This window comes from Artemia franciscana, unplaced genomic scaffold (assembly GCF_032884065.1).
Source record: "Artemia franciscana unplaced genomic scaffold, ASM3288406v1 PGA_scaffold_38, whole genome shotgun sequence".
In the NCBI taxonomy this organism is placed as follows: Eukaryota; Metazoa; Arthropoda; class Branchiopoda; order Anostraca; family Artemiidae; genus Artemia; species Artemia franciscana.
Window position 1 is genome coordinate 18,012 of NW_027062676.1, and position 18,007 is coordinate 36,018.

General features: G+C 31.3%; 1 protein-coding gene and 1 long non-coding RNA gene across 2 annotated transcripts in view; one reads left to right on the forward strand and one right to left on the reverse strand.

Annotated features, from left to right (window-relative positions):
- LOC136041795 (general transcription factor 3C polypeptide 3-like) overlaps positions 1-18,007 on the forward strand; it is a gene marked incomplete at its 5' end in the record, with an annotated part of 171,234 nt that overhangs the window by 14,332 nt on the left and 138,895 nt on the right. The window contains 1 exon segment of the mRNA XM_065726550.1: positions 10,588-10,745. Coding sequence (XP_065582622.1) covers positions 10,588-10,745 — 158 coding nt within the window.
- LOC136041796 (uncharacterized) overlaps positions 5,359-18,007 on the reverse strand; it is a 28,934-nt gene continuing 16,285 nt past the window's right edge. Inside the window, exon 2 of the long non-coding RNA XR_010621103.1 lies at positions 5,359-5,669. This is a non-coding gene — a long non-coding RNA (uncharacterized LOC136041796). The remainder of the gene's footprint in view (positions 5,670-18,007) is intronic.

Genomic DNA, 18,007 nt, shown 5'->3' on the forward strand with positions numbered 1-18,007 from the left:
CATAGAGAATACACCCAGATCGGGCTTACAATTTTAAAAAGTTGACGGAATCGATTGTCGAATATCACAAATATGAAAATGTATTCGACTTTAAAGAGATTACTAATTTTCCAATTGATATTCAAGATATTTATAAATTTGAAAACAAATATAATGTTAAAATTTATTTATTTAAAATAAGTGAAAATAAAATGGCTAAAGCTGAAGATCATCAGTGAAACTGCTACACATGTGATTAATTTACTCTGTTTTGATAATCATTATATCTAATTAATGATTTAAGTAGATTATTGGAAACTCAAATTACTAAACATAAATCGAAAATGTATCGTTGTACCTACTTTGGAAGACATTTCACAGATGACAAAAGAGTTTTAAAAAACATTATAAAAAGGATAACCGTAAATATCCCGACATCATTATACCAAAAATAGGATCTAAAATTGAATTTAAAAATAAAGCTAAACAAATGAATGTATCTTACTTGTCCTGTGGTGGCGCAGTGGGTTTGACCTTAGCTTGGTAATACGGGACCCAGAGATCGAATCTTGCTGCAGGAATGCACTGCAGGGCCGACGCAGGGACCTTAGTAGTCAAGAAGCTTCGTTAATCCGATACAATACAATGTATCTTACTGCATTATAGCTTATTTTTAATAATATAATCAAGAATTTAATCAAAGAAAGGTAAAAATACAATTAAAGTAGCAGAGCAAAAGCCATTTGCTTATGGATTCCAAGTATGTTGTTCTTTTGATACAACACAAAATGAATATTACGAATATTCTGGTGAAGATTCTAGCGGGCATTTGCGATTACCATAACAGAAGTGTGTGCGGAAATAGCCAATGAGTGTGAAAATAGATAGAGACGTCATGGTTTTACACAAGAACAAGTAAAAATGGGAACAATACTATTAAAAGTACTATTAATACTACTGTCATATTTGTGAAAAGGACATAGCAGATAATAATTTTCATTTACATCACAACCATATGACTGGTAATATACATGGATTTACTCATTCAGAATGTAATTAAAACTTCAGAATTCTTACATATGCTTATTATTATGCATAATCTCTCAAAATATGACTCTCACTTATTTCTTAGAGAACTAGTACCTGATAACGGTATTTTTCATTCGGCGGAGAGTTTTATATCATTTTATAAAACAATAACTGTCAGTGAAACCCAATACGAAATGTATTTCATAGATTCACCCTGTTTTGTGGCTTCATCATTAGGTCGGCTTTCTGAAAATTTAGCTAAATGTGAATGTAAAACAAATTGCAACTGTTTAAGAACTAATTTCAATTAAACTTCTGATGTATTAAATAATTCAAACAAATAATAAAGAAAGGAAAATATCCCTATGAATATATTTATAGGTATAAAAAAATAAATGATACAAAATAACCTCCAATAGACAAGTTTTATTGAAGATTAACAGGGAATAATATTTCTGAAGAAGAAAATGTATGAGCGAAATGTATGTGGAAATTATTTAAATGTAATTCAATATTAGATTACGCCAAATTATCCCTAAAAAGTAATGTTTTAATTTTATCAGATGTTGTTGAAAAATTTTGGAAATTTATGTTTAACAATTATAAACTAGATCCACTGCACTTCTTTTCAGCACCAGAATTAACATGGGAAGCTTTTCTCAAACACTCTAAAGCTGAAATTCAATTATGTTCTGGCAAAGATATGTATACCTTTATTGAAAGAAGGAATAAGAGGAGGTGTATCTCAGTGTATGAAATGGTATTCTAAACTAAATACTAAGTAAATGAATACCCGTCCATCTTAATGAAGACAACAGCTCAGACTATCACCGACAATTAAAATTTTATATTCAGTCAGAAATGAATAAGGATTGTATAGGATCCATTCACGAAGTTAATTTAAGATATCCAAGAAATTTAACAATTTACATAAAGATTTACCTCTAGCTTCTGAACATTTTCAATATAAATTGAGTACAATTTTAAATAACAAAATAAATTATGCTGTGTGTTATTTGAATTTCGAATTTTATTTAAAACATAGCTTAGTTTTGAAAAAGTACATGTAATATTAGCATTTACTTAATCACCCCATTTAAAAGAATATGTCAATCATAATACTAAATTAAGACAAAAGGGAACAAATGATTTCGAGAAAGATTTTTTTAAACTTTTGAACAATTTTTGTTTTGGGAAAACCATGGAAAATGTTAGATAAAGAGCTAGTATTAAAATAATCACTAGTGATGAACAAAGACGAAAAATACATAAAAATCAGTACTTTAGATCGGAAATAATCTTTAGCGAAAATTTCTCGGTAGCCAGAATGGCCAAGTCAAAAATAAATCATGATAAGCCTATTTATATTGGTTTTGATGCATTAGAGTTATCTAAGTTGCTGATGTATGAATTTCATTAGGAATACATGAAACCAAAATCTAGTGAACACTTTGACTTATGTTACATGGATACGGATAGTTTCTTTTATGATATTCGAAAGGAAGATTTCTATGAAGACATTAAAGCTGACCTCCAAGAAAAATATGATACTTCATATTATAAAGAAGATAACCCTTACAACTTCCCTACCGTCAATAAAAAAGTGATAGATATGATGAAGGATGAATTATCTGGAACAACAATGTCCGAGTTTGTAGGTTTAAGGTCAAAAGTATATGCTTATTTAAATGAAGGTGACAATAAAACCAAAGCAAAGAAAAAATTGAAGGGTATCAAAGGGAATATCTTTAAAGATAAAATAACATTACAGAATTATAAAGATGTATTATTCGAAAAAGTGGAAAGCTTATCAGAAACTAAGCGTACTTTAAGAGCAAACAAACATAGAATATTCTTAGCAAAACAAAATAAAAAAGCTTTAGACCTTAATGACACTAAAAGTAAGGTTTTGAAAAATAAGGTAAACACGGAACCTTGGGGATTTAATCCCTTGAAGCTATAAGCCTCATAGTTGAAGTTTGAAGCTCTTACTAAAGTATATGAATACTAGCTGTTGGGGCTAGTTATGCATTCTAATCCTTTCTAAACGAGAAAATACATTTAAAAGATTTTTAATTTTCTAAATTTGATAAATAAAAAACTATTAAAACTCTAAGGAATATATATCAGTATATTTATGCTAAAACTAGCTGTTGGGGTGGCGCTTCGAGACCCCAACTCCTAGTTGGTGGGGGCGCTTCCCTGTGTCCCGGTCGTCATTTGTGTCCCGGTATCCCAGTCTGCAATCTCTCTTTGAGTGTCCCGGTCGTCATTTATATTCCCTCTGTCCCGGTGTCCCGGTCGTCATTTGTGTCCCGGTCTGTAATTTCTCTTTGAGTGTCCTGGTCGTCATTTATATTCCCTGTGTCCCGGTCGTCATTTGTGTCCCGGTGTCCCGGTCTGTAGTGTCATCTTATAATGACGTCATATGCAAAGCATTATATACTTATAATGACGTCAAATGCAAACACACAAACAAACAAACATGCGTATATACAACTTATTTTTATATATATAGATACAGTTTCTTCTTTAGTTTTTTTTTAGTTTTTTCTTTTTTTAGTTTCTTCTTTTTATTGATTTGTTTTCTTCAATTTGTCAATGTTCATTCTAACATTGACACTTGGAAAAATATTTACGTGCCAAGCATGCTAAAGCTCCAACAATTTATATTAAACCTCAAATTTGGGGTATGTGTTTTAAGGTTTTCGAATTACTTTAATCTATTGTCAAAATATATTGAAATATTTGTGCAATTCCCAGTTTTTTTAGTTTTTTTTTTTTTTAGTTTTTTAGCTTTTTTTTTCTTTTTAGTTTTTTAGCTTTGTTATTTTTTTACGTTTTTTCTTTTTCGGTTTTTTCTTTTTTTAATTTTTATTTTTTTTTTAGTTTTTTCTTTTTAGTTTTTTTAGTTTTTCACCATTTTTCTTTTTTCGAATTACTTTAATCTATTGTCAAAATATTTCGAAATATTTATGCAATTTCCAGTTTTTACATTCTAATTTGTTTTCTTTTATATATATATATATATATATATATAGAAGATATAATCTGGCGTAACAGACAAAGTGTAACAGACAAAGTGTAACAGACGTAACAGACAGACAACTTATTTTTATATAGATAGATGGAAAGAATAACGATCATTTTAATAATAAGCATTTGCTAGCACCTGAATGACCGTTTTTACTATTGATTTGTGGTAACTCCGGATGTGGTAAAACGAATTTACTCTTGATTCATGATTACCTATACTTTCAAAAAATTTATCTGGATGCTAAAGATCATGAAGAAGATAAATATCAAGATTTAATGATTAACCTGAATGTCTTGGAAGAAAAAACTGACATGTTTTTTTTTTCGAGGTATGATAAAAGTGATATCATTGATGTAGATTATCTAGATCCCAAGGCTCAAAATTTTGTTATCTTGGACAATTTTGTTACAGAAAAAGGTAAAAAAAATTAAAGATTCATTCGTGAGAGCTAGAAAACGAAATATATCAATAATCTACATTTCTGAGCACTATTTTGATACCCCTATAATTATACGATTAAACTATAACTATTTTGTATTCTTTAAGTGCTGTAATCCGAACGAAATTGATATAATCCGACAAAACCATGCATTTGACCTCAAAGAAGAAAAAATTGTCAACTACTTTAATGAGACAACAAGGAATCATCAATTTTTACTAATGATTTTAAGACAAATGATGGATATCTCAAGTACAGAAAGAACTTGGATATTCGCTTTATAAAATTTGCGTTAACTAAATGAACAAGTTTGGAAGCTTAGGAATTTAATAGCAAAAGTATGCAAGTAACGAAAACAGATTACTGGTTGATGATGGTAATCTTAATTCACAGTTTAAACGATTAACTAATCGATTAACGAATGGAAATTATTTGTAATTATTTCAAGGGTGAAGTTGTTAACAAACAAATTCTTACAAAATCAGTATTTAAGTGAGGAACTAAAATTTACCACTCACTTCACAATATATTGACTAGAGTTGATGACAAAAGACTATTAATAAATTTACACTAAAAGTAATAAAAGAAGTTATTAATGCAGAAAGAGAATAATTAGAAATGTTTCAAGCCCCCAAAAATGGGGCAGATGTAGTTAATTTTTCAACTCTATTGGTATACCCGAAGGGCTTTATGCAGTTATCTGAACGTTTTCGAAAATGTTATAATAAATATACTAGAAAAAATTCCTGATGAAGCATTTCAAAAGAGAATGAAAGGAAGGTTGTATTAAAGACTAAGCCCATGAAGTTTTTTGAAGGTTACTACGACAATCTGTACCTTGGAATTTTATCTATAAAAATAATTCATTAATAAATGGAAGAGTATACAATTTATTTATCAGAATATCAAAAAAATCAAAAACTGTTTCGACTCAAAACAAAAATGTAAAGTACGATTAGCGCATACAAAACTGAATGATCGAGAACCTGTTAAACTATTACTTCATAAAAGACAGGTGACTAAGATTGAAAAATATAAAAAATAAAATAAGGATGAAATATCGATCTATCCTTCAAACAACTTCTTCAAAATTGTCCAAGATTACCGTTCTTATCTCTTCTGGGTGAATTTGAAATCTATAAAAAAGCTGACTTCAGTGAATACACCATTCATTTATCCCTTCTTCTAAAAGTAAAAATAAACAGATGTTTAAAAAAAGAAAGTTGCCGAATTAGAATAAAAAATATTATTTTTGTTAAAGTACCTGTTAGATTATTGCTTAATAGAAAACAAGTTGATCAAATTGAGCAAGGAAAAATAACGAATAAAGATTTCTTTATAATTGTATTGTATCATCAACTATTTCAAAATGTTGGCTTACTTCTATTTTTAATACCATTTGCAGCTGCAATAGGTAATTCTGCTCTAACAAGTGGTGGATCTGCATTAGGTACGTATGCTGGCAAGAAAATTGCTAATAAAATTACTGATTCTTCAAACGCTAAAGGTGGAGGCTTAACATCAAGCCTCCACAAAAGGACCACATTCGAACTTCATCGACCATCAAGCCTCCACATCGACCTTAACAAAAGGTTGGGGTTTAAAATGATTAGGTACACACAAAATTGTTGGATCTGGATTGAAAGTGGTTGTTGAAGCTCCCAAAAAACGCCATAGACCCAAGAAAATACAAATGGAAGTGGTTAAAGTACCTAGACAGCATGGAAGACACAGAAAAGTTGCTGAAGCTTAGATTTCACAATTCAAAGAATGCTTACTTCCAAAAAACGGGGAACGTCAGAAAGAATTAAAAAATTACATGATAGCGTTGACAAATATTGATATATTGAATGAATAAGGTCATATTCCCCATTTTCGAGGTGTTTTTTCCTGCAGATAACTTACTAAGTAAAACAAAGAAAAAAGAATGTGGTGTAATCAATTATGACTCTATGGGATCAAATGGGCTGCATTGGACTTCTTATTTCAATGATCACAAGTACTCATTTGTAAAATTTTATGATTCTTCTGGAATTCAACGTGGAAATGAAATAGTCAACTACTTAAGGACATCAAATAAGCAAATTGTCTATCATTCTACCCAAATCTAAAATGTTAACGGTGTGAATTTTGGTCATTTGTGTGTTGATTATATTAAAAGAAGATATAAGAAAATGGATCCACAGAATTTTGTTTAAAGTTTTTTTTTCAAATCTAAATGGAAGAAGTATTAGAAAAAAGATTATTTGTTTATTGTAGAAGTTTTTAATGCTAAGGAAATGGTAGAAATGCATTCTTAGTATATCCAAATTTATATTTTGTGCATCAGGTTTATTTGCTTTTGCTATTTTACGCCTTGCTTCCTTAAGTCTTGGGACAGTTCTGATTGAAATACTCGAAGAATATCTAAGAATAGCAGAAAGAAAGGCTGAGTATAAAACTGCTTATTCATTCTATTTAAAATTGCTTGCTGTGTAAAAAAACAGGTGAATTGGTTAAAGAGGAAATAATTAAACGAGAAAATTAACTACGCCAAACATTACAGTTTTTCCTCGCGGAAAATATATGAATTAAGTGAAATTAAATGGTTATAATGCAAAATAAATAAAGGCTATTTCCTCTTCATAGTTGGAACAAAGATGGCGCATGTAGCATGCTTCTCTGCAAAAAAGATAAAAAGCCTTTAAAGTTCAAGTCATAAATAAAACCCTTCTTACTTTCTGAGCTATATTTTCCAAAACTTTAAAAATACAAACCATCTTTTTCTAAAGCTTTACACGCAAAATGTTACTCATATGCCCTCAAAATAAATACCGTGTCATTACCTAAAGGTTCTTTTTCGAACAGTTGAAAATTCTTGTCAAATGAATACTTGTTAAGCCAGCTACTGAAATAGAGCTCTATTATAAAAATCAGACATATTTGCGTACAGATTTTCGACGCGTGTTTGGGTTTCTTTTCAGAATTCTATCACTGAGTGAAAGATTCTTGGGAAGAAAGCCAAGGCTATCTTATGCGATTCAATTTTTGTGTTTCATTTGACGTATAGAATTTGTTAATAGTTAAAAAAAATTGCCGAGTTCTACGCTTGAACCCATAACCTTCAGAGACCAGGTCAAGCGCGTTAGCCAGTTGCGCTACGGAGACTTGTCTAGAGTTATATACTAATGGAATGATAATTAAAAAATTATGGTTTAGAAAATCTATCTAATAGATCTAATAAATGGAGAACCTTCTAAGAGAAATTAAAATGGTAAATAAATATTATCGAACTATTAGGAAATGAACATTTAGACATTGAAATGAAATACACGATTACAGGAATGAAATGTGTTACAACTAAATATGGAAATAAACTCGTCATTGCTATTGATGTTAAAGCAATGAATTGTTGATCTATTTGCACATAAGCGTTTTGATTCTAAAGCAGCTGATCTTGAAAAGAAATATAAAAAATTAGATAAATATATGATTTTAAAGGATATTGAAAGAAAAAAATATAAAACAAATTTTTTTAGATATTGATATCGAACTATCCATTAAATAATAAATTACTACATTTTATTGCTTGTATAGAAAATGTAATATAATTAAACCCATATTTCGCAAGTTAATCATATCCTTATTTCACAAGACCTGTTACGATCTTAAAGCTCAGGATGGGAAACTATAAAAATGTCGGAAATTTTAATTTAAAATGGTGTGAATTCAATGGGAAATGGGGTAAATTGATCGAGTATTCTAGATTGGGTCTAGAACCCGTATTCACATTGTGAAAAGTATAAAAATAAGACCAAATTTGATTTCCAAGGACCTGTTTTCATATTGAATATAGGGGGCAGAAAATGTTTAAATTGTACAATAATTGATAGTAAAATGATTTAAATTGACTGAAATTTATGTAAATTGAATGGATGAGTTAGGTGGTCCAGAAGCCCCATTTGCTATACTACTATTGCTCATATAAAAACTATTGCTGATATATACATGCTTTTATAAATTCCACCATCTGTAAGTGGCAATGGAACCAAAAATGGCGCTTTTGGTGCCAAGTGAAAAAGTTTGGAAGTATAAAACGAGTATTTTTGTAATATTTATGTTCCAAAACCTTCACTGGAGATTTAAAATAACCCCTCCCATATCCTCCCCTCCCAGTCTTCTTAGTAAGTTCCATAAATCATCTGCTCACCTGTAAACTACTGCAATATTAGCAGGGCAAGCAGGGTACCGCACCGTCGTAGAGAGATCTTTAAGGGCTCATTTAAAAGCTATTGCTCATATATACGTACTTTTTATAAATTCTGCCATCTGCAAGTGCCTTATAGAAACAAAAATGGAACTGTTCGTGCCATTCATGTCTTTTTGTTGCTTCTGTACGAGCTGGATCATTTTTTTTTCTTTTTCTTTTTTTTTGGGGGGGGGGGGGTCAGCCCTTTGCTCTGGATACTGCCCCGTGAGAATTTAATATTTTTTCAAGAATTGTGACAAAAGTTCTTTTCTGCCACAGCATCACATTCAGAAGCATATTCCCTTAGTGCAATGTAGAATCTAGTTTCAGTGCTGTAGTTTTTATTAATTTAGCTCTCAGCATTTTAGAAAACCTCAATAATATAGACGAGCCTCAACTTTTATAACCTAATTTCTGATGTTTAAATTCCAGCTTGAAATTCAAAATATCAGATTGCAAAAACAATATATTTTCACCCTCATTGGCGTAGTTGACATCTGGTAGCCACTTTGTACCCTTAAGCAGTTCTCTCTTTGAAAGCCAAAGAGAATTTTTATTCTCGTAATATAACGAACCGGATTTTATTAGCGCCTTTGACTACGTAGGATAAACAGATGGATGCATAAAACTTAAACGTAATTAAAAATAGACAAATATTAAATTAAAAAAAGCTTTTGAAGGAAGTAAAGAGTTAAATTGAAACTTAAATCGAACAAGAATTAATATCAAACAAGAAATCGATAAAACTAGTACAAATAATGATTTTTTCCTATGCTTGTATTATTATAGGAAACTAGCGCTTTACTGAAAGCACAAAAGCTGATTATAAAAAACAAGAATATTGATTTACGAGTCAAAAGTGAGCGCATAGCCTGACAACAACAAACTAATTTATAATACTTTTCATCGTCTAACACCTGCTGTGGCATCAGTAACTGTCAATATACAATTACATTATCTTAATAACAAGCATGGAAATAAATATTATTTTAATAATGACAAAGTTACTGAACAGCAAAAATGATGTGTTGATATATCAGGTAGCATCTTTGTCTCACCACGTAAAATACCAATTTATAGTAATGTACTATTTTAAATTGTAAGAAACACGCTTTAGTATTGCTCAAAATAAAGAAAAAATAAATCGTAATATAAACTCCGGAATCCGATCATATATTTCTATTCGGCGGATAATTGCATGTTATGGTAAAAATTAAACAGCTTGTCTATAGTCCTAAAACAATCACGATGGCTTCAATTCGGACTAGACTGCAAAATAATCATGAAATATTCTTTTTAGAACCAAAATTATAGCAAATCATTGGACTGAGCTTCTTGTGCAGAAGCGATACCAAATTAAACGAAAAAAATAAAATAAAAAATAAAGCAACAATCCTAAAATGCTTTATTTTCATACTGTAAAAACTGTCTTTATCGGTTTGCTTTTACTGAACCAAAAACTCATACATTGTTTTGTGTTTTCAGTAAAGCTTTAGTTTCCTATAATCATAGAAGCATAGGAAAATATCATCATCTAGCTTATTTTGATTAGTTCTATCGATATACGTAAGATAGGCTGTGAGCAATAATTTTTTTTCGTCTAAAGTTTCAACTTCGCTCTTTACTTACTTCAGAAAAACTTTGTTTTTTTCTTAAATTACGCACAAAGACTGTTCTTAATTACAGGACTTTTCATGATTTTATTTATAATAGCTTTTCCCCAAAAACTATATAAAAGAAAAGCTAAAAGATGAACTAAAACCTGACATAAATAAACAGAAAATAAACCCATAAATTAAGTCAAACTTCGAATTAACTGAAAGTAAGGGAGTTTTGATTATAGTTAATTAACTTTTTGATCGTATGTCTTTTAAGATTTAAACTATGATGACATTGTCGAAAATTATGAGGAACAGGAAAATGAGGAGATGTATGCAAAAGAGGACGAATCCATTGAATATAGACCAAAATTTGTAATCCCCAAACAGTTCACAAAACGAAGACCAGTTAGAAACTTGGACGAAAACCTTAACGTAAGCCCGATACCATTTTTATTATTCTTATTCTTGTTAGGTTTTTAGTTTATATTGTACATGAATGCCAACAAGAAAAGGGGGAAGAGATAGAAGAAAATAATAGTAAATGGTAATATCCTTAGAAAAGACATACCACTAAAAGAGAAAAGGGTAACTATTGCAAAAAGAATGAAGAATGAAAACGAAGAGAAAGGTAGTTTGTCAGATGATATCAATCGAAAAATAAACATGTGATAACAACAAAACATTCGAAAGAAATTTTCAAGCAACAATGCTACTCGAGTCGACGATGCTGCTCATTTCATAAGTAAAATGTGTCTTCAAATGAAAATTAGCAAAAAAGTGATTGGTATAGAGTTTAGACCTAATGTGTTTTCAGTAAAAAGTATGCAATAACGCAGCTATAATTACGACCATTAGGATTTAAAGAATGGTAATATATAGTTTAGTTGATTTTTGCAAAACCAAAAAAATTTACTCTTGTCCACACTAACAGGACTTTCGAGATTAAACAATTTCAAAATAAAAGATAGAGACTTTTACATCTCTGATTTCTGTGTTAATTCCCAAGTCCTAAATAGGTGCCGGCACAGAATTCTGACCATTTTGTTTTGGAGAATTTATTTGAATAACTAATAGCAATGCTGCAGATGCGACTCAATCAATGAATGTATTACATGTGAAGGAGATAATAAGGAATGCAAAAACTTATTCCATAATGCACATAAATCTAGAAATATTAATGCTGAAGAAATTAATATGGGATTCGAAAGAAAGAGTTGGATCTAAAATTACTCCAAATAAATACACTGTCTTGTTTTTTCAACTATTGCTTTCGTCGGACTTAATATGGCACAATGCGTATAATGTCGCGTGAATATAATAATGCAAGGTGCATTGATACTATTATTATTAGTTGAAATACATAAATAAAAAAAAATTGTTACTGAAAGCAAATACAACGAATTGAGCCTTTTCGGTCTCAATTCGAATTCAAATATTAAATTCAGATTTGATATTTGGAAGAACCAATTATAAAATTAAAAAAAATATTTTTAATATTTTCTATTGTAGATGTCTGATCTTTGGTGGACATGGATGCCAAACCAGACAAGTGTAATCATTTGAGAATTGAACATAAGATAAATAATTAATTCTTAAATTAATCATTGTCAAGATTGAATTAGACTGTCTTAAGTGAGGAGTTAATGCAGAAATAAAGTTAAATAAGTTTTTAAGCGTAAAACTACGAAAAATCACCTACACAAAATACGACAATATATATACAATATATACAAATGTATACGACAATATTTACACGACTATATATAAATGAAACAGCTTTTCAATCCATTTATTTCACTGATAATCGCTATACACACCCATCTAAAGTTCTCTAATATAATTGTTATTATAATTTTGTCCAAGATATAAATTGTAAGCGAAAATCTTGATTCTTAAGAAAAATATGATTTTTTTTTTGAAAATGTTCTTTTTTAACCAATACAAAAGATTATGTCAATAAAAACAATAAAATTTATTAAGAAAAACTCTTACCGCTAAAGATTTTTTTAAGTACAGAGCTACATAAAACTAAATACGATTAGATAGCTACAGTCAAATAGTTACTCAAACTTAAAACAAACATAAATCACTATCAATAAGTAAATGAAACCCAAAACACACAGAAATCATATTATTGTAAAATACAAGTTATATCGTTTTGGGTTTCATTTATTTATTGATAGTGATGTCCGTTATTATTGTACTTGAAGTATTGTTTTAATTCATTTCTGCTCATCTTTGGTTTAATTTAGCGCTTTGCTTTTCTTTGAGAAGCTTCTTTTGAGGCGAAAGGTTTTTTTTTATTTCATACTAATGAAAGACGTATCTTCACCCGTTAAAATTTTAAAGTTTCTTAAAAATTTCAAATCTTCCTTGCGGGCCTGCACTTTTATTTCCTTTTCTTATCATTCATTGTGAGGTATGGTCATTTTAGCCAATCTGACGTTTCCCACTCCGTGTCAAACATTCCTCAATAGTAATATTTTGTCGATTCTGATGTATGCATCCGATTTATGACACATTAATGCTGAGTAAGTGCGTAGGACCCCGGCCTTTGGAAATAAATGTCTCCGAAAAATCCTGAACATACATTGGCAAATCGAGTCTCAAACATTGCGATCCGAAAAATTAACTTCTTATTAATGGCATCATTTGCCAATATCGATGGCAATAACTAGGCCATATCTTGAGGATGACTGACCTTAGAACTCCCAAGGCAGCCTTCCAGTGGCAATCTTTACGATCAGGTACAAGAGTTTACCCTGTCTGTGCTACACGACTGGGAAAATATATTTGTGATAATAGGAACCGCAAAGTGGATACTCCTTGTCGATACCCTGGATGCCTCTGGGGGCAAAAAAGAGTGAAAAGTCTAATATAAGGTTTGTTATCTTAAATTGATTAAATTAGTTCATTTAAAAAAAAAATAAAATTTAAAGCTAATTAAAGAATCCTAAATAAAAAAAGAATTGGCCCTTGTACAATTAAGCAGGTTTTTAAAATTTATTGGTTCTGTAACTTCCTCCCCCTATCCCGTCTAAAGGCCAGAGCGTGATTCTTCTTTACTTTTCTTCGAAAAATCTTTTTGGAAACCTTTTTGAATTTAGTTCTGTTTGTTTTTTAACTTATATAATTTATTATTGCTAAGTATTAAGTATATTTAGATTAATTGCGAAAATTGGGCCTAGTTTCCAGCTGAATCGGTGTTTTTTTATTTAATTTATTTTCATTGTGATTTGACCAACATCGATGGCAATAACTAGTCCATATCTTGAGAATGACTGACGTTAGAACCCCCAAGGCAGCCTTCCCGGGCAATCTACAGGATCAAGTACCAGAGTTTCCCCTATCTCTGCTACACGATTGGGAAAATATATTTGTGGAAATAGGAACTGCGAAGTGGATACTTGTTGTTGATACCCTGGATGCCTAAGGAGGCAAAAAGGAGTGAAAAGTCTAATATGAGGTGTGTTATGTTAAATCGAGTAAATTAGTTTAATTCTTTTATATAAAATTTAAAGCTAATAAAAGAATCCTAAATAAAGAAAAACTTGGTCCTTGTATAATTAAGCAGGTTTTGTAAATTTATTGGTTCTGTAACTTCCCCCAACCCCCTCTAAAGGCCATAGCGTGATTCTTCTTTGCTTTTCTTCCAAAAAACGTTTTGAAAACCTATTTGAATGAAGTTCTGTTTGTTTTTTAATTTATATAATTCTATTACTGGTAAGTATTATGAAAATGCCGATTAATTAAGAAAATTGGGCCTAGTTTCCAGTTGAACCAGTGTTGTTTTTTATTAAATTTATTTTCAATGTGAATCGGGATCTCCTTGACCTGAAAAATTTCACATACAAGTTTCAGGCTAGCAAAAGACAAGTTTTTGACTGATTTATAGGGGTCCAGTGCCCCAATTATTTTTTTTTTTAAGCTGTGCTGAACGGCTTAGTGCTGAGGGATTAGCAACCTGAAGTTGCTAATCCCTCAAGACATTGGCATTGAATACACGCTCCTGTTTGTTACTTAATACTATAGGGAGGTTGTTGTTACGTAACAGGGAATGTTTTTTCTTCGATATCTCTTTGATTGTGCAAATGTTAAAAACCCTAAGGGTGTAGAAAAAATCGTCAGGGCCCGCAACTCGAGTGGAGAAGCTTCGGTTGTAAAAATTGATTTTACTCCAATGTTTATTTATGTAGACGACATAATTTTGCGTGGAGGTCTACACGAGTCTCTCGTGTAAAATCAAGATTTCTTGGATTTTACGTAAAATTAGAAAAAAAAAACTACCAGGGGTAGGTAGGAATAACCCCCAGGGCCCACTAGTCAAGTGGGAGATTCTCGGTTGTGAAAACGGATTATTGTCAGATGTTTACTTGATGACATATGTTTTTGGTTTGCACGAGCCTTTCTTTTGATTTTCATTTTCGTTGTTAGTAACAGACAAAAGCATTCCGTTATATATTGATTTTTCAACATAAACAAAGGGGTCCTGCTATGCAACAAACAGCGCTGTGCAATATATTGTTATTCTCATAGCGGGTAATTGACCGGGTAATTCTCTTTTTCTTCTGCGGGCTATAAAACTGGATTTAAACGTGGAGAACTATCAGTGTAACTTTCGAGATGAACGGTGCACCACGATTTTTATTATATGGATTTGGCCAGAGCCTATTTTCAGGTAAGATTCTATGCATATTAAGAATAGCCTTCTCCCCTCCCCCAAAAATAGGGTGAGACTATATTCAAATTAGAACTGATATAATTCTCTATGTAAAAATAAAAACTAAAACCTTCGGTGATATAATAACCTTATTTTCTCGTTCAATTCATCAAACCTCCCAAAAAGCTTTATTGGGAACAAATATGTGTTAAATCGATTAAAGGAATATGGTCAAATATCAAAAGATAATTCTAAATCATTTTTGGAAAATAACAGCACACAAATGGGGATGATGATTCGATATTACAATGTAGCAAGCAAAGGCTTCTTAATAACAGTTTATCACCTGTTAGTCTAAAAACAGATTGTTGACACTCCACAACATGTTAACGTTCAAAATGGTTCAGGTTTTGAGATGTGTTTATGAGAATTTACTTGAAATGGAAATTTTAAGCTCCCCCCACCAAAATTGCTTGAGTTACTGGACTTCAAAAGAATCTAGCGACAGAGTATTTACAGAGTGAACCAAGTTACACTATTCATCGAAATCATAGAGTTCTTGGTAGTCATTTTCTAAAACAAAAACCTTTTCCCGTTGTATATATTACATGCCGATCTTTTTACGCTAGACTAGGCTCAAATGTATCGCAATTGACCCTACAAGTATATTTTACTCGCAATCCGTGTTTTTAGTCGCAATGCATATGCCATTTCATTGCGGTCTAAGAGAGGTGATGAAGTCGCGAGTTCTATTGAATCCATCTTTGAACAAGATTGCTCTAGGAAAATTCAGACAGATCGAGGTACTGAAGTTTTCAATCCACGTGTAAAAAAAAGTTTTTACTGAAATATAATACAATGCTCTATCATAGCCATTGTCCGATAAAGGCGGCATTGGCAGAACGATTGAGAAGAACTATTCGACTTTTAATCTCGAGATATTGTACGTTGAAAATACTGCTACTTCTATTCATGATTTAGATAAAAATCATGTTGATTTATAATCAACGTCCTCATCAATCCCTGTTTAATCATAGTCCTCTTGAAGTTCATCACAGTAACAATACACCTGAAAATTTTCTCGAACAATATCCCAATGAAGGGAGGCATGTGGAAAAGAAGAAATTTCATGTTTGTGATACAGCTCGAATCAGCCGAACCAGTAATATTTTTGAAAAAGGGAATTACTTGTAGTCCAATAAACTTTTTAAAGTCTCAAAAGTCTTAGACACTTAACCTGTAACATATCGTGTACATTATATGAAAGATGGTGAGATTCTTGGTGGTCTTTACGAGTATGAATTACAAATAGCGAAAACCACTGGATCTCTTTAAGTTCGAAAGATACTAAAGAATCGAACTCGCAAGAGTAAGAGACCGTTGCTTGTTCGCTCGCTAGGATACAACTCTGATTTTAATTCTTGAATTGCCGCTGAAGATGTTCACAATGCCCAATGATTTCCGTGTGATATTCATGTACAATATCTCCGATGCCCTTTATGATTCATCTAGTAAAACAAGTTATATTTGGACAAATCCTTCCTTCACCATCAAATTCGAAGGAAAGTGTGAAGTTGTTCTTGTTGATTGTATTCTCAAAAGTCCATATGATATCCTGAGAAAAGATCGTACATATGATGTAAAAGTTAGACCAAACGATTGGCCAGTGTATGGTGAGGAAGAGGAATGGATAAAATCCCTTAATTCTGATTTATATCGACATCTGACTCTAAAATATAAAAAATATGGTAGCATGAACCACTTATGTCGTGCAATCAATTGAAAATTATCTGTTTGTAAGAACGATGCATTCCACTTTAACTATTCAATGGAACATAATAGGGTTTACATTAGCTCCCCCATTGAGAATCAAATGATTCATACCAACGATAATCTGAGAGATGTTCTTGGTTTTGAAAATAATATAATCAATGGTAAAAGTGCTGGTACTGTCAGTGGGATGGAACGTGTTATTTGTAAAGACTCTTCACCTGGGTTCTCATCGGTCAATTGTATATTTCTTTGAGACATCAAGAGTCGGTAATACTAATGTCCCCCTCCTATGTTTTCTCAAACGAAAAACTACTAACCAACACATTCACCACTACGACATTAAGCATCTGTAATATATTCCTGTAAACACTTCATATTTGAAACTCTGGTCAGTTAACATTAAGAAGTGAATTAGACGATCCTTTAGCAATAACCAAAGATTTGTCTTTGATTACATGTCATTTTGATCCCATCTAGTGAGATGGCTAATAGAATAAGTACTTTTTTTTGTTCTGATATTGATTGCTGTGCTTGCATTCTTAGACCACGACATTTGGTCATGGAATAGACTATTTCAATGTCGGGTTACAGTCTTGGCCATTGGTTTGCCAAGCTGTTTTGCTCTACTCTACTCCTGGCTAAAAAAGGTTTTGATCCGGTTGTCGCTGATTTTTTTCCTCTACACTACATGATTGGGGCTCTGAGAAGGATTTCAAAGAAACTTTCACATTTCCCAAGTCCAACTCACGACCCCTCTGCGATCGATTAAAATCATAATAAAGCAGGATAGGTTTAAAAAGGGCAAGAAATACTTCACCAGTCACCAGTCTTTGCTGATGTCAGAAGCGAAAATCGTCAGTTTTGTTAGAGAAGAAAAAGAAAACAATAGTAAAAATTAGATCGAAAAATGATCTGTTTTTTCCTAGAAATCGCATATTTACCACAAAAAGATTCTCATCATTCTGTCACATGATCATTGAATCTTTACAATGCAGAAAAGTCGATGTGTGTATAAAACATGGTTACTATGAACAATTCTACCAGAAACAACTGCTTTCTGCAAACTTACATTTTCAAATTTATTCCTGTGAAGACTATCTCATAGATCTAACTTCTAAATTTATAGATTTGCATTTGACTGTAAAAAATCTAATAATTGAAAGCCAAGTACTGCCGAGGGGTTATTCTATGAAAATTATGTACTACACAATTTGTTTAGATGATTAAGTGTTTACGTAAATTAAACTTTAGTGAGTACAAG